General features: G+C 46.9%; 1 protein-coding gene across 1 annotated transcript in view; it reads right to left on the reverse strand.

Moving 5' to 3' along the window:
• The window catches only part of Wipi2 (WD repeat domain, phosphoinositide interacting 2), a 33,283-nt gene extending 18,955 nt beyond the window's left edge, over positions 1–14,328 (reverse strand). The window contains exons 1-2 of the mRNA XM_036172015.1: positions 14,033–14,328; positions 5,552–5,634 (exon numbers count right to left, since the gene is read on the reverse strand). Coding sequence (XP_036027908.1) covers positions 5,552–5,634; positions 14,033–14,106 — 157 coding nt within the window. The 5' untranslated portion in view covers positions 14,107–14,328. The remainder of the gene's footprint in view (positions 1–5,551; positions 5,635–14,032) is intronic.
• Between the last annotated feature and the right edge of the window lie 6,814 nt (positions 14,329–21,142).

The raw sequence follows: 21,142 nt of genomic DNA on the forward strand, positions 1-21,142 counted from the left end.
CCCATTACTCTAACATCTCACAAAATCAATATTCGGACAGGTGCATGGCCCATCGCTGGGAAAAGCATCATTTCTCAGAACTGAGGACATAGACTATGTCTATAAGGTACTCCGTGTCCAGGGAAGGCTCCCACAGCCACAGAGGTTCCAGACACTACTGAGCTACAGATGGGCTCACTTCATGGACTTGCGGAAGTGCAGGTTTTGTGATGGGTGCTGTCCCCACTCACAGACTTCTGATCCTATGTGGCATCTGGAGAGGCTCACTTCTCAACTCTGACATTTTACAAAGATCTTTTATGTATTTTACTTAATAGTGGACACTGTTGTTGCAGTGACATTTAAGAGAAGAAAGCCACATGCATTGTGAACTTTCCAACAATGAATAAGACATGGCCTATGGGGAGAATGGATGAGAACACATTGGGCAGAAACAACAGGCAGAGGACCCAAGTTTTTACAACTTTCCTTACATTTGAAATCAACTGGGAAAGTGGCTCAGTGGTTAGAATACTTGCCTAGCATGCAGGAAGCCCTGAGTTCCATCCCCAGATCTGCATCAAAACCAGAGTAGTGGAGGATGCCGTTAATCACAGCACTTGGGAGGCAGACAGGAGAATCAGAAGTTCAAGGTCACCCCATACATAATATTGTGAATTTGAGGCCAGCCTGGTCTACATAACAAGACCCTGTATGGGAGGGGAGATTGAGAGACTGAGTTTGAAATAATGTACGGTAGCAGACACCAGTAAACCTATAACATTCAGGAATCCAAAGCTGGAGGCTCATGAATTACAGGCCAGCCTGGGCTACATACATAACAAGACCCTGTCTCAACTAAGAAACTAAGCGAGAAGTCTGCAATCACAGTAGCCTTGTCAGCAAAGACCTGACAGTGCTGCTGGGCAAAGCTTCTATTTTCTGTCTGCTTTAAGAAAGAGCAGTGGCTGGTCTTGTTCCCTAAGACCTGCCTCGGCTCATTCTTTTGATAAAGCAGCAGGGCTGATAGCAAAGGTTTGGTTTTATAATGGACTGCGAGGAGTCACGAGTGCACAAGACCTCAAACTGGAGCCATAGAGCAGGATTCTTCACTACCTGCAGAAGAGTGCTAGACAACTTTAACATCCACCCAGAGATGAGCCAGTTTTTCCAGGAGTCCTCTGCTCCTGTGTGAGAGGAGACAGAGCTCCCAGCAGCTTCTGGGTAGAGGAGTAACTAAATGGAGGAGGCCAGACGGTTCAGCAGGTCAAGGTGCTTGCGCAAGCCTGGAGACCTGGGTTCCATCTTCACAGACCACAGACTCCAAGCACTGTCCTCTAATCTCCCACACTCACCCTGGCACACACATGCTCGAGCACACAAATCATAAAAACACAAACGAAAGAGTATAAACTGGAATGTTCTGTCTGCTTCAGCATCTATTTTTAAGAATCAAATCTCACTAAGGGGACACACTGGTTGGTATATATCTTCCCACACTTACAAGTCGCTATCAAGATATCACACTGTGTTCCCACCAAAAGCCAGGCAGGAAGTTCCGGTCTCTGCAAATGAGGACTGGGTTTTGACATTCTTCCTCACTCCACACACTGAACCTCCCAATAAAGGGAGGACCACAAATCGCACACAAACACCACCAGTGACTGCAGCTTTAGCTGCTAGGAAATGCCAAGGGATCCTTTTCCCGAGGTGGGCTAGCCTGGGGGAGGAGTCCTGCCTCAGATGTCACGAATACTGACCCATAGCTGACGTCAGTAACCACACGGTGCCATTTCAGTGAGGCTAGAGGACACTGGGTGGACGGAGAAGGAGTAATGCAAGAGGAAAGGTACAGTCAAGTATGTGGGCGAAACCCCTTTTACACACACTTACACACTTACACACTTACACACACACACACACACACACACACACACACACACACACACACGTGAATGAGGCACAGACACCCAGGAAGTGTGGCTGTCTCTGGTTTGTTTTGTTGCTGCAGATGTAACCCAGTCTGGGCTCATACCTACTCTCGAGCTGAGCATGAGCCTGGACCCCTGATCACACCTCCCAAGCCTCAGGATCACAGGTACACCCAACCCACCTGTTTCTTGAAAAAACTACACATGCAGTTGCCAAACAAACAACTATACTTTTGGGCACTCACTTCCAAGAAATGAAAATTCATATCCACACAAAACCCCACCCATGGATGCTCACAGCCACTTTACTTGTAATAGTCCGGATCTAGACTCCACCACTGGGTCTTTCCATGGGTTGCTTATCAACAAAAAGGAGCATATTGCCACACTAGGATAACTTCTTAGGGAATTGTGCTGACCAAAAAGCCAATCACCAGGCTTTGGGGATGGCTCAGTTGGTAAAGCATTTGTCTCAAGTGTGAGGACCTCAGTTTGAATCCCCAGAACCTATGCAAAAGTACTGCTCTCCAGAGGATCAGGGTTTGATTCCCGGCACTGGCACTCCACAGCTCTGAGCAGCTGCAACTTCACCCCAGGATCTGATGCCTTGCCTTCACATGCTTGCAGGCAAAACAGAACAAAAGAAAACCTGTTCCAAGGGTTGTGCCCACACCTAGCCTTCCTGCCTCCAGCTATGGTCAACGCTCCCAGCCTCTTGGCTGTAGTGCCAGCGCTGAAGGCCAACTGAACCGAAGCAGTCACACCCTGGATCTCTTGAACTGACCTAAATAAATTTGTTCTTCCTAGCTAGTTGGGTTTCATGTAGTGACCACAGAAACAACCTGACTAATACAACTTTTAAACCTGACATGCCCAGTGCTCAGGAAGACTCCAGAACTGGAGGCAGATCAGTGGCTGCCAGGGTCAGACAGTGGGCAGGAGGAATCAGGGAGGGAGGGATGTCAACATGAAGGGTTTTTATTTATTAGTTAATTATTATTTTGCCTTGTTCTAGACAGGGTCTCCCTCTGCACCTAGGCTGATAGAAAACAACCCTCCTAAGAACTGGGATTACAGATGGGCCACTGTGCCTGACTTCCAACTTCAAAAGCATTCCAGGATAGTGGTTCTCAACCTGTAGGTCACCTAAGACCATAGGAAAATACTGATATTTACATTACGGTTCGTAACAGTAGCAAAATTACAACTATGAAGTAGCAATGAGAATAACGTTATGGTTGGGGTCAGCACAGGATGAGGAACTGCATTAAAGGGTCGCAGCGTTGGGAAGATTGAGAACCGCCGATCTAGAGCAAGAAGAGTCGGATCGGATCGTGGTGGATACGGGACTCTACAGGTATTCAAACATCACAGAATTAAACACACATGTGAAGAAGAAAGACAGCAGTGATGCTCTGGCTGTGATAGCTGACAGGGGTTACATCTTAGGAATTCAGGCTGCATGTCAACTTAAAGTGATTTCCCCTTGACAGTGATGTATGGGGGAGGGGCAGCGCTCAAGCAGCTCAAGGGGTAAAGTGCCTGCCGCCACGCCTGACTGCAACCCCTCATGCCCGCAGGCTGTGTTCTGACCTATACACCCCAACACACAACATTTTTGTCTTTTTTTTGAGACAGGGTCTCACCATGTAGCCTTGGCTGACCTTGAACTCAGCGATTCAACTGTCTCAACCTCCCAAGTGCTGGGTTTAAAGGCGTGCACCACCACAAATGGTCACAATTTTTTTTTTTAATGTAGTAAAAAAACATTTTAAAATGTGTGTTGTATGTGTGCCTGCCCACAGAAAATAGAAAGAACTGTTAGAGCCCCTGGAGCTGGAGTTACATGCAACTGCGAGCTTCCGGATGTGTGTGCTGAGAACAAAATCCAGGCCTTCGGCAAGAACAATAAGTTTTTTAAATTACTGAGCCATCTTTCCAGTGGGGCTCCCTCTCCCTTCTTAAATACACTTTCTGGACTGCTAAGAGAGCTCAGTGGGTAAAAGTGCCTGCTGCCAGACCGAGTTTGACGGGGACCCAGCTGATGGGAAGAAAACAGACTCCTATAAGATGTCCTCTGGCTCCACACTGGTGTGGAGCTACGTGTGCACATTCAAGGTCATACACACTAAGCAATTAAAACCTAATAAAGACTGGTCTTTTTATGAAAAGTGTATAGGGGCTGGGGACATAGTTCAGTGGGTAAAGTACTTGCCAGGCAAGCAAGAGGATCTGAGTTCAGATCCCTACACTGATGTAAAAAGTTGGGTGTGTTAGCTTATGCTCATGTCTGTAACTCCAGCGGGACACACGGACACGGAGACACACACACACACACACACACACACACACACACACATACACACCACACTCGTGCACACCCACATACGCACATACATATGCATGCACACATGCACAGCACAGGACAGGGGGGTCCTTAGAATTCACTGGTCAGCCTCAGCCTTGTCTAAAAAAAAACAGAGCTGGGCGCTGGGCAGTGGTGGAGCATACTTTTAATCCCAGCAATCGAGAGGCAGAGGCAGGCATATCTCTCAGTGAATTCAAGGGCATCCTAGTCTCCAGAGTGAGTTCCAGGACAGCCAGGGCTATATCTGTCTTTCAAAACCAAAAAATAAAAATGTGGAGAGTATTTGAAAAAGACCACTTGTCACTTCAGACCTACACACTCACTCATACAAACACACCACTCATACACACAGATTTTTTTTTATATGTAAAAATTTACACACCAGGCGGTGGTGGCGCACGTCTGTAATTCCAGCACTCAGGAGGCAGAGGCAGGTGGATCTCTGTAAGTTTGAGGCCAGCCTGGTCTACAGAGCTAGTCCAGGACAGGCTCCAAAGCTACAGAGAAACCCTGTCTCGAAAAAAAACAAAAACAAAAACAAAAACAAAACAAAACCTTACTTAATTTCACGTGTGTGAGTATTTCACCTGCACTTGCTGTGTGTGTACCATGTATGTGCCTGGTGCCTATGCATGTCAGGTGCCAGATTCCCTACTGGAGTTACAGATGTTTGTGAACAACCACATGGGTTCTAGGAACTAAACCCAAGTCCTCTGAATGAGCAACAGTGCTCTGGCCACTTGGCCATCTCTCCGGCTCCAATGATGTGTTTTAGTCATTAACTTCAGTCCTGCTCACGGTCCAACAGTCAGACAGTACTTGTGTTTTTAGAGGCCCCAGCTTGTGGCCTCTCTGCTATCCCAAGTCACGGGTCACTTAGACTCCATCCAATGACAACAGCAGCCAAAGGAAACCACTCCTACAGGGCTGGACCGGCTCTGTTTTCTAGGACCCTTTATGACAGTCACTTCACCTAAACGACATTAAGGAGGGAATGGTGAGGGGTGATGGATTATATATGGTAAGATACCAGGTCCTGAAACCCGGGAAAACACAACCCCAAATGAACACGTATTATATGCAAATGCCCAGAGATCTAGAAGGACACCCAGGTCAGTCCCTAGTTGTCACTTCCTGAGGTGGCTAGGGGGGAAGAGGACTGGCCCAAGGCTGTGTGGACTTGAACTGCCCAGTGCTGGAGTGGAGGACTGCATTCCAATTCCAGTCCAACAGGTCGACTTTGTTTAACAAGGGAAATAAATCGAGCACTTACTGCATTCATAGATCTGTTCCAGCTTATCCACAGAAGAAAGGGAGAAAAACTTATACCCGGACTTACTACCAACAGCTAGGGACCTGCAAAAAAGCCAAATTCACATGTAAGAGCTAAGGCACGTAGACAGCGATCATGCACAAACCAGTGCCCACCTTACCCCCCAAGAAATCACCAGCATGTCCGAGTTAACTCACAGCTCAGAATCAGATATATGGCAGAGGTCTGTAAAGCATATGGCATGGTCAGAATAGTTAACGAGGTGCTGGGACCTGATGCACCACCGTCATCACACACAAAACCCAAGCGCGTTAGGTGACTGTGTATGTAAGCAAGAACATGCCATGGCGCACAGGTGGAGTCAGTGGACAACCTGAGGTGTTGGCCCTGCCCTTTCACCTTGTTTGAAACAGCGATCTCATCATAGCTACATATACCAAGCTAGCTGGCTTCCAATGGTCCTGGAATTCTCCTGTGTTGCTGTCCACCAAGCTTAGAGGAGGATCAGGGTTGCAGATGTGCAGCACCATGTCTGGCTTCACGTGTGTTCTTCGAATCTGAACTCCCTCACACTTTGCACACCATGTGCCTTACCCTCTGAGCTATCTCCCAGCCCAACAGTCAGTCATTCCATGTATATGTGTTATGACCTTAAATATTTCAGATTTGTCAGTTACCCCCCAATAAAACCTGGGAAAAGACTAAAAACTCGAAGTTTGAGACCTAAATAAAGAGTGATCAGTTGTAAGCCAGTGATTGCAGACACACATGACTGTTTCGGCGCTTGCGAGCCTTCAAGTTCAGTAAGCTGTGCTGCATTCTACACTCTAAACACTTAGATACAACACAGGCTTGGTCCTCATTCTGGGACTGCCTTTAGTATTCGCTGTGCTGTGCCTGAGAGGTAGGGTAAGAATAACACATATGCCGGGTGGTGGCGCACACCTTTAATCCCAGCGCTCAGGAGGCAGAGCCAGGCGGATCTCTGAGTTCAAGGCCAGCCTGGTCTACAGAGCAAGTTCCAGGAAAGGCTCCAAAGCTGCAGAGAAACCCTGTCTTGAAAACAAAACAAAACCAACCAAACAAAAAAGAACAACACATACTAAGAAAGTATGGGAGGACTATCTTTGTTGAGTTAGATGGAGAAGCGAGGGATTCTTTTTGATGGCTTATGTTTGACAAGCTGTGTTCAGCAGCTCCTAGCTTTGGCTAAAAGGCTTAGAGCACAGTATTGGTGACACCAAGTGAAGGGGTTCCTGATGAGAAAATCCCATCTCCAGAATGCAGCTGACCAAGGAAGCAAGAGCAAGCAGCACATGCGGCCTTCCCCAGCAGAAAAGGATGGAAGAGAGAAGGGAGCAGAGAGGTTCAGAGACTGGGAGAACAGCAAACAAATGGCAGAGCGGAGGACTGCCACCGGATTTCTATTTGTGCCCAGGACACCGCCAGAGGCTACCTGAACAGAGGCTCTCTGGGCACTGCTGAAACCACACTGGTATGAGCTTCTCTTGCAGCATAAAGGACTATAAACTTTCTCTACCAGTCGGCAGGATGTGACTCCACTACACTGAGTTCTTTCAACCAAGGAATCAGGTCTGCGTATCTGTACACACTGGGAGCAGTGACAGGTGGCTGTGGTGGTACATGACTTTAATCCCAGCACTCGGAGTCCAGTCTGGTCTACACAGCAAGCAGCAGGCCTGCCATGTATCATTAAAAATAAAAGAGGAAACAAAACAAACAACTCTCTAGAAAGGTTAAAAGTAAAATCTCAGCAGCTAAGAATTTCTGGAAAAATTTGTGTTCAAGAAAATATTTTCCAGACAAATAAGGTTTGTTACCTTAAGCAAATTTTAATCTCTCTTACCTCAACTATTTCTGAATTTAAAATACAAACCACCCTAGCACTGGAGAGGAAGAATAGAGAGTATCAGGAGTTCAGGGACAGCCTGGGCTACATAGTAAGTCCCTGCCTCAAAGTAAAAACGAAACACCAAAAATACCAACAGCAAAAAGAAAATAAGACAAAAACCATTCTTAAATTGTGTATTATCCTGTGTGCTTTAAAAGATTTTTATTTATATGAGTATATATATGTGAATACCTGCCACATGTGTGAGAATGTCTGCAGGTAAAGTTAAAAGGCAGCTGTGAACTGCGGTTGTTCTGGTCCTCTGGAAGAGTAACAGGGGCTCTTAGCTACTAAGCCACCTTCCTAGACTCCCAAAGAAAATGTTCCTGGGTTCTTAAGACAAAAGGACACTTTTGTTTTTGTTTATTTGAAATAGAATCTCACTAAGTAGATGAGGCTGGCCTGGGGATTTTAATCTTCCTGCCCCAATCTTCCTATGTGCTGGGACATGAACCAATATGCCTGCTTTGGCAAATTCTTTTGGGCTCAGGGTTTTGTCTCCCACAGATGGCCAGACCATGAGAGATATATATAATTCTATGTGAGTGCGTCTATGTCTGAACGTATGTATGTATGTACACTACGTGTGTACAGGAACTATGAGAACCAGAAGAGGGTATTGATCTCCTGAAACTAGAGTAACAGGTGGTCAAGAGCCAGCATATGGGTGCTGGGAACCAAATGGGTGCTCTGCAAGAGCACTAAGTGCCTTTAACTGCTTGAGCCATCTCTTCAGCCCCCCTCCCCCAGCCATAATAACTCAAAGTATTTTCTGGAGCTATTAGCACGTGTGAGGCTCTGGGTTCAATCTCCAGCATACAACAAAGCAAAAGCCTACCTTTATAGACAGTTGTTAGTTTTCCTTCATGACTACCCTGTCCTCACCATCCCCTTTTCACTTCATGTTCAGTTGGAAATCACAAATAAGTTTAGGGAGGTCCTTGCCTACAAGCGCTAGAAGTGGATTCCTGGGTTCCAGAGAGCTTGGTTCTCAGCGGTATTCCCCATGCACAAATTTTTTTTTTTTTTTTTTTTGATACAGGGTTTCTCTGTGTAACAGCTCTAGCTGCCTTGGAACTCTCTCTGTAGATCAGGCTGGCCTCAAACTCACAGAGATCTACCTGCCTCTGCCTCCTGAGTGCTGGGATTAAAGGTGTGCACCACCACCACCTGGCAGGCAAAATTTTTTTGATATTCTAGATAAACAGAACTGACTAGACTATAAACACCTGGACCAGAATTTTAATGCCAAAAGTCTTCTAAACGGAATGTACCCTTTTATCAGTAAGAAACAGAAGCTGGGATGGATAGATGGCTCAGAGGTTAAGAGCATCGACTGCTCTTCAAGAGGTCTTGAGTTCAATTCCCAGCATCCACATGGTGGCTCACAACCATCTGTAATGAGATCTGGTGCCCTCCTCTATATACATAATAAATAAATCTTTAAAAAAATGTAAAAAAAAAAAAAAAAAAAAGAAAGAAACAAAAGTTAAAAACTTTATTAAGTGAGGGTAAATAATTAAATGACATTGTAAGTAAGCTTGGGTGCCCTTTAATCCCAGCACTCGGGAGGCAGAGCCAGGTGGATCTCTGTGAGTTTGAGGCCAGCCTGGTCTACAGAGCGAGATCCAGGAAAGGCGCAAAGCTACACAGAGAAACCCTGTCTCAAAAAAACAAACAAACAAACAAACAAACAAAAAAAAAAAAGAGAGAAAGAAAGAAATGTTTGTGTCTTTCTAAGTTAACACAGGTCTAGGGTTGCTGCTCAATGGTAGAGCACTCGCCTAGCGTATCCAAGGACCTGAGTTCAAGCACTGGTTGTTCAATCTTATCCTTATGGACAGAGGGGAACACGGACTGCAAGAAATGACGTCAGAATACCTGGGAGGCGGGGCAGGAGGACCTCCAGTTCAAGGCCAGCTGAGGCTGCATAAAACACCAACTCAGAAAACAAAGATGTAAAGGGTGTGTGGTACCCATCTCTCACTCTGAAGTTCAAGGCCAACCTCAGCTACACAACACAGTAAGTTCAAGGGCCACGCTGGCCTTGAGCTACAAGACACCCAGTCATAAACAAAAAGATGCATTTGCTTGGGCTGGAAAGATGGCTCAGTGATGAGAGCATGTATTTTTTTTCTTGCAGAGGACCTGAGTTCGATTCCCAGCACTCACAACAGGCAACTCACATGCCTGTAACTACAGCACTGGGGACTGGACATGCATGCCTCCTCAGGCACATACATGTACTCTTCTCATCCTCCCCTCCCACGAGTCAAGCCTGCTGCAGCATCCTTCCACTAGTTTTTGAGGATATGGGCAAGAAGCTGCCACTCTGACATAATCGCTGTTACTGAATTTGAACACAAGCCTGAAACATCTAAATGCAGCCGTTTCCACTTCACTACGAGTGTGTGTGGCAGATGTGCCCCTCAGCTTCCCAGCCATCAGTCCACAGAGGCCTTCCCCCATCATTACCTTCTCCAGGAAAAGGTCACACTTGGTTATGTGGGTGAATGGGACAAGCCACCTCTGTAAACAGGAAGCAGACTGCTCCATGACCACAGTGACCTGACAGGTCACACTATGCCTCACTTAGGACAACAACCAGGCCAAGTTCATAAAGAACCTGGCCCATCCCACCCCAGACCTGTACCAGAAGCCCCAGGCCTTTCAGAATATCCAAAGCAGAGGTCTTTCCTTGGTCAATTTCCTTAGGGTGCTAGCAATGCTCCCCAAGAAACACTAGAACTGGGAACTAGGTTATCCTTGAACACATCATACAGGTTCCGTGGGTCACTGTCCATCCACCCTCTGCAGCAATCTTCTCAACTATCTGCTCCAAAAAGCACGCAGAGGGGCAGCCAAGTTAAGGCTGAAGGAGCTTTGGAAACCACCTTCAATTTCCAGGCAAATACAAGCAGAGTGGTGCCTTCCAGAATGGTGCCTGGCACCTGCAATGCAGGAAGCTCAGTGGAAGAAAATAATGAATATCCTTAGGCCCTGTCTAACCTGGGGGACGGGGTGGGGGGCAGTCCCTTTACTCCAGGCCTCTGGGAAAGGAAGCTTAGAATAGACATAGCCACCTCTCTGACTTCCTAAACCTACTGGAAAAACTTAGTCCTGATGATTCCACGTGAGAATCCAGTGACCCTATTCACTGGTCAAGCTCAACTTTGAAAAGCTACAATGCTCCCACATAAACCTGTCACTTGGAGAAAAACACAGGTGGGAATCAACCAGACTAAACTGGGCGACCAGGATAGGCTGCTCTTCCTGTCCTCCTCATTGCTCTCTCCTTTAAAAACAAACAGACGGTAAAAAGCAGATCACACTGCAGTCACTTTAGGATAAGAATCAGAGAAGAGCGGGTGGTGGTGGCACAGGCCTTTAATCTCAGCACTTGGGAGGCAGAGCCAGGAGGATCTCTGAGTTCAAGGCCAGCCTGGTCTACAGAGCAAGATCTGGGACAGGCACCAAAACTACATAGAGAAACCCTGTCTTGAAAAACAAAACAAAACAAAAAAAGAATCATGAGAAGAAAAACCCCTCTCTATTTGAAATCATATTACGAGGAGAGAGGAGGAAACTGACTCAGTTTGAGTACAAATAAATATGTGAGCATTTAAATGACTACAGAATAGATGGATACTCCCTTAATGTCCAGTGGTCCCCTCTATCCCTGAACACAGTAAATGGGATTCCACACAAAGTTCTACTCCTTGCTGGAAATTGTTTTTTAAATTGTGTGTGGTATGTTTGTGGCATCTCTGCACATGTGCATGCATATGCATGTCTGTGTGCACATGCAGGTTACAGACCAGGATGGGGCTCTTCCTCTACTGTACTCCATCTTGCTTGTTTTTGAGACAGGGTCTCTTACTGAACCTGGAGATGACTCTGGCTCGAATGGCAGGCCAGTGAGCGCTGAGGATGACCAACCTTCCTTTTTCCTGTGCCCACACAAGCCCTAGGGTTGCAGATGGTCCAAACTCAAGTCCTCATGCCCCAGCCCCATGCTCTTCTTTTCATTTAGACTGTTTTCTATTTCAGTGGTTCCCAACCTTCCTAATTCTGCAGCCCTCTAATACAGTTCCTGATGTTATGGTGACCCCCAATTGTAAATTATTTTCATTGCTATTTCATAACTGTAATTGTTACTGTTACAAAATCAAAATGTAAATATCTGATATGACCCCAAAGGGGTCGTGACCCACAGGTAGAGAATCACTGCTCTATTTAGTCCTGGCTGTACTGGAAACTGGATCTGTAAATCAGACTGGCCTCAAACTCAGAGATCTTACCTCTGCCTCCCAAGTGCTGGGGCTAAAGGTGTGTACCGCCACACAGGCCCCTGTTCCTTTTTTAAGATGCAGAAGCCCTTCCACAGAACCTTTCTATTTCTTCCACCTGTAGCTTTAACTATCATGTCACTCCACTGAACTCCAACACAGCCCTAACCTGGAATTCCTTCCAACTTATGTCCCTATGTTTCAAGGTCTCTTTGGCAAGTCAAAAATGACACAGCAAGTCTTGTTCTGAACTAATAACTTTATGAACTAGCAGGTTCAGGGCTAAGAAGGGGTGTGAGAAGATCCTGTTTGGGGCAGAGTGACATTTTTATTACACAGGTAACTCAACAAATATAGAAACTATTCTTAAAATTCTCTATTTCAAGCAAGACATAAAGCCTTGTAATACAGATAGCCAGGCACAGTGTTCCCAGCACTCAGGAGGCAGAGGAAGACAGTTCTCTGAGTTCAAGGCCAGCCTGGTGTACATGGTAAGTTCCAAGACAGCCAGGGCCACAGAGAGACCCTGTCTTAAATAAATAGACAGATGAGTAAAAACCTTGTAATGCTGGGCAGTAGTGGCGCACACCTTTAATCCCAGCACTCGGGAGGAAGAGCCAGGCGGATCCCAGTGAGTTCGAGGCCAGCCTGGTCTACAGAGTGAGTTCCAGGAAAGGTGCAAAGCTACACAGAGAAACCCTGTCTTAAACCCCCCCCCCCAAAAAAAAACAACTTTGTAATATTATCATTTCTTACCAGTCTCCAAATCCTAATGACTCAGAAGCCAGATTGCTACTGGTTAGAACTACTTTCCTCCTACCCGGGTTAGCTTATTCACTAGACAAAGTGCAACAGGTTGTCCTGTCGGCTTGCGTTGGGCTGGTTTAGGGCATACACAACACAGTATTTAGCAGCCTGAATGTGTGTGTTTTCATAAGTGAGGTCACACTTTCAGTGTCAGTGTGTATACGCTTGTGTGATGTGTCTTCCTCCGTTTTCCACTCTATAGCCTGAAGCAGGGTCTCTCCCCGGAACCCAGAGTTGACTGCCTCTGCTCATTTAACTAGGCAGGGATGGCCTCTCTCCTCAGGAGTGTTAGTGGTGGTGAGAGCTCCACTCTGGTCCTCACAGCTGTGCGACAAGTACTTTGTCTATCGTGTCATCTCTCCTGGTGGCTTCAACTTTTATAGATCCACTGGACTGCTAGGCTCAGTGTCTGTAGGTAGAAAAGACCCAGTGTGGCAGAACGGAAAGAATACTAGGAGAGAGCTCAGGAGACAAGACCCTGCTCCTGCCCCATCCCACTGCTAACCAACCATAAGATCTGGAAAGGCCCAGACCTCTCTGAACTTCACCGTCTCATCTGTGGCTGAGCCAGGTGACCCACCTCCTTCCCAATCTCAGGACAGCTCCCTGATCTTGAGAATATTGGGAAAGTCCAACTGAGCACCTGTTGCACCTCCATACAGGTGCTCGCCATTTTTCCAATTTAACTTTTAATTGAGGAAAAACAAAAACCTCAAGTCTCTACCTTGCTAATGCTATTCTGCCAACAGCAGCCAACTACTTAGTGTGATGCCAAGTGACCCATTCCTTCTCCTCTTACATCACTTCCTCTTACTCACTTCCCAAGATGGCTCTTCTCCCTTCCAGTCCCATAACTCATCCTTCCTTCCTTAGAAACCTCATCTATTAACCACCTCCCAGGTATGCCAACAAGGCGGCCTTGAAGAACCAGATTGGGACCTACAGCAGAGGAGTCTGGTAAAACGGGGGCACTGCATGAAGGTTCTCTTTTACCCCGGGAAGAGCTCACTTTGCCCCTCACCCCCTTGGAGCACCCAGCCCCCTGAGGACAAAGTCTCTCTAGACCAAAGGCCTTGGGTTTCTCTTGTCCGATTCTTGTTTGGAGGAGACAAAGTTACCTGCCAGAAAGAACGGCAGAGAAGAAACAAGAAAAGGGAAAACGAAAAACCACGAAAAGCGATAGAAGAGGCACTGAAGATGAACACAAGCAGGGAGGTGGGCGATGCCCGGGGCGGCCGAGAAACCCATTCCGGGTGATCGGCACCAACCGGCGTGCACAGTTCCGTCCCAACTCCGCGAAAGGCCAGGTCTGAGGACAGGTGGATGGGAACACCTCGAGTTCCATCACCTCCCCCGGCCCAGGAGGCAGCAGCGCTCGAGGGGCGGCGCGGGCTCAGGACCCCCTTCAGACACCCCTCGACCTGATCCAAGCCCAGACCTCTGACCCGGCCCGGTGCCCAAGCCTGGCCTTACGTGTTATCCTGGTTGAAGTTGGCGAACAGCAGCTGGCCGGCGCCGGCCTCTCCGCTCTGGCTCGCCAGGTTCATGGCTGCGCGCGCGCGACGGGCTCGGACCCCCTTGGCGGGAGCGCGCGCGGCGCAACTCGGGCTGCCCGCGGGAGCGCGCTACACTCAGGAGCTGCGCCCGGTCCGGCTCGTAGGCTCGCTCGCCGCCCCTCGCTGCGCGGGGACCAACCGCCGCCTCATCCCGTCCCCACTCTTGTTTATGCTCCAGAGCCGGGATGGGCAGCGCGCTTGCGCGGCCCCGCCCACCCTCGCGACGCACGGAGGCGTACGGCGCAGGCCCGCTGCGGAGGCCCCGCCTCTTCACCGCAGGCTCCGGCGGGGGTTTCCGGTCGATGGCGCATGCTTAAAGAGGCCCTGGAGGGCGCGCCTGCGCGTGGCGGAGAGTGGGCTGGAGCTCGCCGTCTGCGGACGCGGGGTTACCTCGTTGGTCGGCTGGTCTTTGTTCTGGGGACCTGTGGCGCGTCGCCTTGCTTGTAGATAATCTCCGTTTTACAGATTTGAAAAGCGAGGCTCAGAACGGTAAACAGTTTACCAGATGTTGGATCTGAGACTGGAAACGATCTTTGCAAGGCGCATGCGGTTTTGGTCCTCGGGACAGGATTCTACTTTAAATATATTAGTTCATGCAACAGTTTATGAGAAGCATCTTTCTTCTCCTCCTTCCCTTCCTCTCTCCTCTTCCCCCAAAAGGGTGGAAATGCCGGGTGGCAAAGGTCCTGGAGAAGAGCGAGACTTTTTGTTCAGCATGGGTTTGGGTGAGAAACCCCACAAGATGGCTGGAAGAACAGCAGGTCGCCCGGGTCACTGTTAAAACTGAACCTGTAGGGGTTGGGGATTTAGCTCAGTGGTAGAGCGCTTGCCTAGCACAAGGCCCTGGGCTTGATCCTCAGCTCCAAAAGGCGAAAAACAAACAAACTGAACCTGTAGGCAAGAAGCTATTGATTCCCAAGCTCAGTGGGCTGTCCTAGAGGATAGAGGAGAGTTAATACAGCCCCAGAGACAAGGACAGTTGTGGGGAAAAGGTGGCACAGGCTCTCCCTCGCTCAAACCCTCCTTGTTCTGTGTTTTTTGAAATAAGGTCCCATGCATCCTAGACTGGCTTTGAACTCTGTAGCTGAGGTTGACCTTGATTTCCTGATCTTCTTGCCTCTGCCTCTGAAAAGGCATGCACTACCGTGCTTTGTTAAAGTAGTCTTTTTAAAAAATTTTGTAAGCCGGGTGTGTTAGCGCATGCCTTTAAATCCCAGCACTTGGGAGGCAGAGGCAGGCGGATCTCTTGAGTTCGAGGCCAGCCTGGGCTACAGAGCAAGATCCAGGACAGGTAACAAAACTATACTTTGGTGCCTGTCCTGGATCTCATAGAGATCTGCCTGGCTCTGTCTCAGGAGTGCTAGGATTAAAGGCATGTGCTACCACCGCCCGGCTCTTTCTTTCTTTTTTAAACCCCATCAAGTTCATTTTGTGCTCCCTATATATTTTTGGTCGTATGGCCTTCCCGGTGGGGCGTCATGCCCATCTCTCAGATTCATAATGAGATTCTGTCTGGCTTACCTGCATATGTTTTGTTTGTGCATGCTACCACTACTGTTCAGAGTTTCCATGTGCAGATGTCCCACTGTATCCGGAAAACACTTTTCTTATAGTCATCCGCTGCCTCTGGCTCCTACAGTCTTTTTGACTCCTCTTCTGCTGGTCCCTGAGCACTGGGAGGAAGGAGTGTGGTATATGTGTCCTGTTTAGGGTTGAGCATTTCCAGTCCCCAGTGGGTCTCTGTGTTAATCAACATCTTCAGCAAATAGTAACTTCTCTGATGAGAGCTGAGAGATGTAGCAATAAGGCACTATGGGCCACTTTAATACTATGTCCATTTAGCAGAATGTTGGTGGTAGATCATCCCCTAGGGATTCTGACCTCACTGCCCACAGGTTCTTGACCCTGATAATAGTGCTGGGTATGAGTTTCATTTTGTGGAGCAGGCCTTAAATCCAACCAACATTATTGGTACAAGAAAAGACTTTCTGACCAGGACCCCAGTAACCCAGGCATTAAGGCCAACAATTAATAAGTGGAACCTCAGGAGACTAACAAACTTCTTTACTGCAAAAGACTTCATTCATTGTTTGAAGAAAGAAGACTACAGAATAGAGAAAAACATTTTTAGAAGCTATACATCTGACAAAGAGTTACTATCTAGAACATGCAAAGATCTGGAAAAAAAAAACAACTAGACATCAAGAGAATAACCTAATTTTAAAATGGGGCATGGAGTTGAGTCTGGCTTAGTGGTGCTCGCCTTTAATCCTAGAACTCAGGAGGCAGAGGCAGGTGCCTCTCTTGAGTTGGAGGCCAGCCTGGTCTACAGAGTGAGTTCCAGGGCAGCCACGGCTATGCAGAGAAACCCTGTCTTCAAAACAAAACAAAAGGGCTGGAGAGATGGCTCAGTGGTTAAGATCACTGACTGATCTTCCAGAGGACCTGGGTTCAATTCCCAGCACCCACATGGCAGCTCACAGCTGTTTGTGACTCCAGTTCCAGGGGATCCGACACCCGTGGCAAAACAACAATGCACATAAATTTTAAAATAAAATTTAAAAAAGAAAAAAAATGAATCTTTAAAAAAACAAAACAAACAAAAACCAGACCAAAACAAAAACAGAAATCTAAAAACACCCCAATCCATGCCCCCAAAACGGGGCATGGAACTAAACATAAAGTTCCTAAAGGATGAAACAAAACCAGCTGAGAGATATTTTTTTAAAAGTTCAACATCCATCAGGGAATGCAAATTACAAATCTGAGATTTCGGGGCTGGAGAGATGGCTCAGTGGTTAAGAGCACTGACTGCTCTTCCAGAGGTCCTGAGTTCAATTCCCAGCACCCACATGGTGGCTCACAACCATCTGTAATGAGATCTGGCGCCCTCTTCTATGTACATAATAAATAAATAAATCTTTAAAAAAAAATCTGAGATTTCATCTTACCCCCAGTCAGAATGACTAAGATTAATACACAAAGCAATAACAATATGCTCACATGGCTGTGGGGAAAGGGAAATTCTTGCTCAATGCTGGTGGGAGTTCATCTGGTACAACCACTATGTGTTGTTAGTTTTTGCTCTTTGGGGGCCCAACACCTAGGTCCTAAGTAAATCACACATGGAGGCTTATTCTTAATTATAAATGCTAGCTGGGCAGTGGTGGCACATGCCTGTAATCCCAGCACTCGGGAGGCAGAGGCAGGAAAGGTGCAAAGCTACACAGAGAAACACTGTCTCGAAAACAACAACAAAATTATAAATGCCCAGTCTCAGCTTGGCTTGTTTCTAGCCAGCTTTTCTTAACTTTAAATTATCCCATCTACCTTTTGCCTCTGGGCTTTTTCCTTTTCTTACTTTTGTATATCTTACTTTCAATCTTACTCCGTGGCTGGGTGGCTGGCCCCTAGCATCCTTGTCTCCTTGTTCTCTTGCTCTTTCTTCTTTTCCTCTTAGATTTCTTCTCCTGTTTATTCTCTCTGCCTGCCAGCCCCACCTATCCTTTCTCCTGCTTCGCTATTGGCAGTTCAGTTGTTTATTAGACCAATCAGGTGTTTTAGACAGGCACAGTAACACAGCTTCACAGAGTTAAACAAATGCAACCTAGCCAGGCGGTGGTGGTGCACGCCTTTAATCCCAGCACTCTGGAGGCAGAGCCAGGCGGATCTCTGTAAGTTTGAGGCCAGCCTGGGCTACCAAGTGAATTCCAGGAAAGGTGCAAAACTACACAGAGAAACCCTGTCTTGAAAAACCAAAAAAAAAAAAAAAGAATGCCACACATCTTTGCATCAGTGTGGAGGTTCCTCAAAAGGCTAGAAATAGATCAGCTATGTGACTGAACTCTATCGCTCTGGGGCATATCCCCAAAGGACTCTTATCTTACTACAGAGCTCTTTGCCCATCTGTGTTCATTACTTCTTCTCTAGTCCTAATTGATGGGAAATGAAAACTGCCTAGATGCCCATCAACTAATGAATGGATAATGAAAATGTGGTACATTTACACAATGGATATTACTCAACTGTTAAGAAAAATAAAGGGGTTGCGAATTTAGCTCAGTGGTAGAGCACTTGCCTAGCAAGCACAAGGCCCTGAGTTCAGTCCTCAGCTCCGGCCAAAAGAAAAAGAAAAAGAAAAAAAAGAAAAATGATGAACTTCACAGGTAAAATGAATGGAGCTAGAAACAATCATTCTATTTTTATATTTATTAAGTTAGTTAGTTTGTTTTTTGAGACAGGGTTTCTTGGAATAGTTCTGGCTATCCTGGAACTCACTCTATAGACTGGCCTGGCCTGGAACTCACTGAGATCCACCTGCTTCTGCCTCCCTGAGTGCTGGGGATTAAAGAAGTGCATCACCACCACCCAGCTGGAAATAATCATCCGAAGTCACCCAGACCCCAAACGTCACATATTTTCTCTCATTTGTGGATGTTATCTTCAAATCTTTAGACATGTGTGCTTCATTTGGAATACCCACAGGAATCAGGAAATTAGTAAGGGGCGGTGAGTGGGGCTTTCGTGGGAGAGATGAAATGCAGTAGTATAAAGAGGTAAAAGGGAATAATAATAGAGCAGGGAGGATTAAATGGGGGTGGGGGATGGGAGCTCAAGGTAGAGGAGGGAATATGGGGAGGGCTAATACTAAAAATTTTGTGGGGCAGTGGTGGTGCACACCTTTAATCCCAGCACTCGGGAGGCAGAGCCAGGTGGATCTCTGTGAGTTGGAGGCCAGCTTGGTCTACAGAGTGAGTTCCAGGAAAGACACAAAGCTACACAGAGAAACCTTGTCTCGAAAAACAAAAACAAAAACAAAAACAAAACAAAAACAAAAACAAAGGAAAAGCTGTATGGAAATTCACTGCTGTAGAAGCTTCCTGCATTATACAGATCTACACATATAAAAAGAATTAAAAGGAGTTAACCTGTAACAGGGCAAGAAAGTCCTACTCAATACCACAGGCTTCAAAATAAAATGCCCAGTACTGGGAATGGGTCACCTCTTTCAGAGTTGTTGGACAGTGAAGTCAAAAGGCCCCAAACATGCTAGGCTACTGCCAATGGTTACCCTCCAGAGATGGATGGTAATACCTTTTTCATGAAGAGTGTTAGTTATTTGACACTCTTACCCTGCGAGGAAATGTCCCGAAACACGACAAACCCACAGAAGAGTTTTTATTAAGATAGGAGAAAAGAGACAGACGTGAACAGGCCTGTGGGAAACACACGTGGTCAAGAGGAAAGTGAGAGAGGCCGGTGCAAAATGGCGCCGGCTTATAAAGGGTGGGACGGGCGTGCGTACAGGAACTCATGTGGCTACTCCACGCATGTGTGTAGGCCATGCAAAGCCATGGGGGTCCTAGTCACGTGAGAAGTTTTGACCAGGAAATGGCTATTTTGAACCGGAAATAACTAGGCGGAAGTGTCTAGGTCTGCTGGGCATGCCCAAACGTGGGGGCACATTGTGAATTCATATCAAAGAGTCTATGCATTCAAGTCATAGAACATGGAGGAATCCAGCTGTGCAATCGTGCCATGGATGCCATGGAAGTAACCAAGATGGCCTTTTCAATAAAATGAATAAATTCCTCGACCTCATTCAGCACCTGGAAATTATGTGAAGCGTGCTTAACTACTGGGCAGGGATTGCCCTAACTAGTGTGGCAAGGGGATGAAGAAATGACAAACACGTGGGCACAAGAAAGCTGGAACTGGGTGGCCTGGACTCTCTAATGGAGAGGTTGCATCGCCAGGAAACTCAGCATGTCTATTACACAGATGAGCCTTGAACACTCCCCTCCTCTCATCTCTGTCTCAAGTGGTGCTGGGATTGGAGGCCTGTGCCACTATGCAGGGCTGTTGTCTATTTTGAGATTTCAGTTACTGCCTGATTGTCTCCAAAGCACTATGTAGATAAAGATGGCCTTGAACTCCTGGTTGTCTTGCCTCCACTGGTCTGGGAATATAGGTGTGATTACTACACCCAGTTTTATGATTTTATGTGGTGCTGGGAATCAAACCCAGGGCTTCGAGCAAGAAGGAAGAACAGGCACTCCAGCTGAACTGCCTCTCCAGGCCTCCAGGGTTTTCCTTGATGATGCAATTGAAAAGTAAACTGTGTTTTGTTTTTTTTTTTTAAAGTCTTATGTTCAACGTGGGTTTCTCCCTCTTTTTTCTTTTTCTTTCTTTCTTTCATCCTTCCTTCTCCCCCACCCCCACTTTCCTTCTTTTTTTAAGGCAGGGGTCTTGTTATGTATCCCAGGCTGGCCTTGAATTCCTGATTCTTGTGCTTCAGGCTCCTGAGTTCTGGAATTACAGACATGCACCACCACACCTGGTTAATGGCGTTGTAGGAATGAAAGCCAGGCTTCATACATGTTAGGCAAGAGCTCCACCCCCTGAGACCACCCCTCACGCCCTGCACCATGCCCTGTTGGTTGCTTTGTTTGTTTGTTTCCTCCAGACAGAGTTTCTCTGTGTAGCCCTGGCTGTCCTGGAATTCGCTCTGTAGACCAGGCTGGCCTTGAGCTCACAGAGATTCACCTGCCTCTGCTTTCCCAGTGCTGGGATTAAAGCCACATAAGTGTCACTGTTTTTAAGCTTAGCTGTCAGCTGGGTGTGGTGGCCCAGGTCTAGAATCCAAGCAGTCATAGGGCTGAGGCAGGAGGATGAGCTAGCTTGGGCTACCTGAGATTCTGTCTCAACAGACCAATAGGAGACCCTGGCTTGAAACAAACTAAACAAATTTAGGGAGAAGGACTAGAGATTCAAGGTCAGCCTGAGGTACTTGAGATCCTATCTTAAAACAAAACAAAAAAGTGAAAAATCTAATAAAAATAGTCTGGCTTCCTAGCATATCTTTCTGGCCAAAGTGCTGTAGTGCTCTTTTGGGTTTAGTCACAAATTGTGTGTGTGTGTGTGTGTGTGTGTGTGTGTGTTTAATAATAAAGTAATTTTCGTATTGTAACTGGAAACTAAGTTCTCAGGATATGTGTGTAACTTGAGGCTTGTTTCCCTAGCCTGG

Source organism: Onychomys torridus, chromosome 22, assembly GCF_903995425.1.
Source record: "Onychomys torridus chromosome 22, mOncTor1.1, whole genome shotgun sequence".
Taxonomy (NCBI): Eukaryota; Metazoa; Chordata; class Mammalia; order Rodentia; family Cricetidae; genus Onychomys; species Onychomys torridus.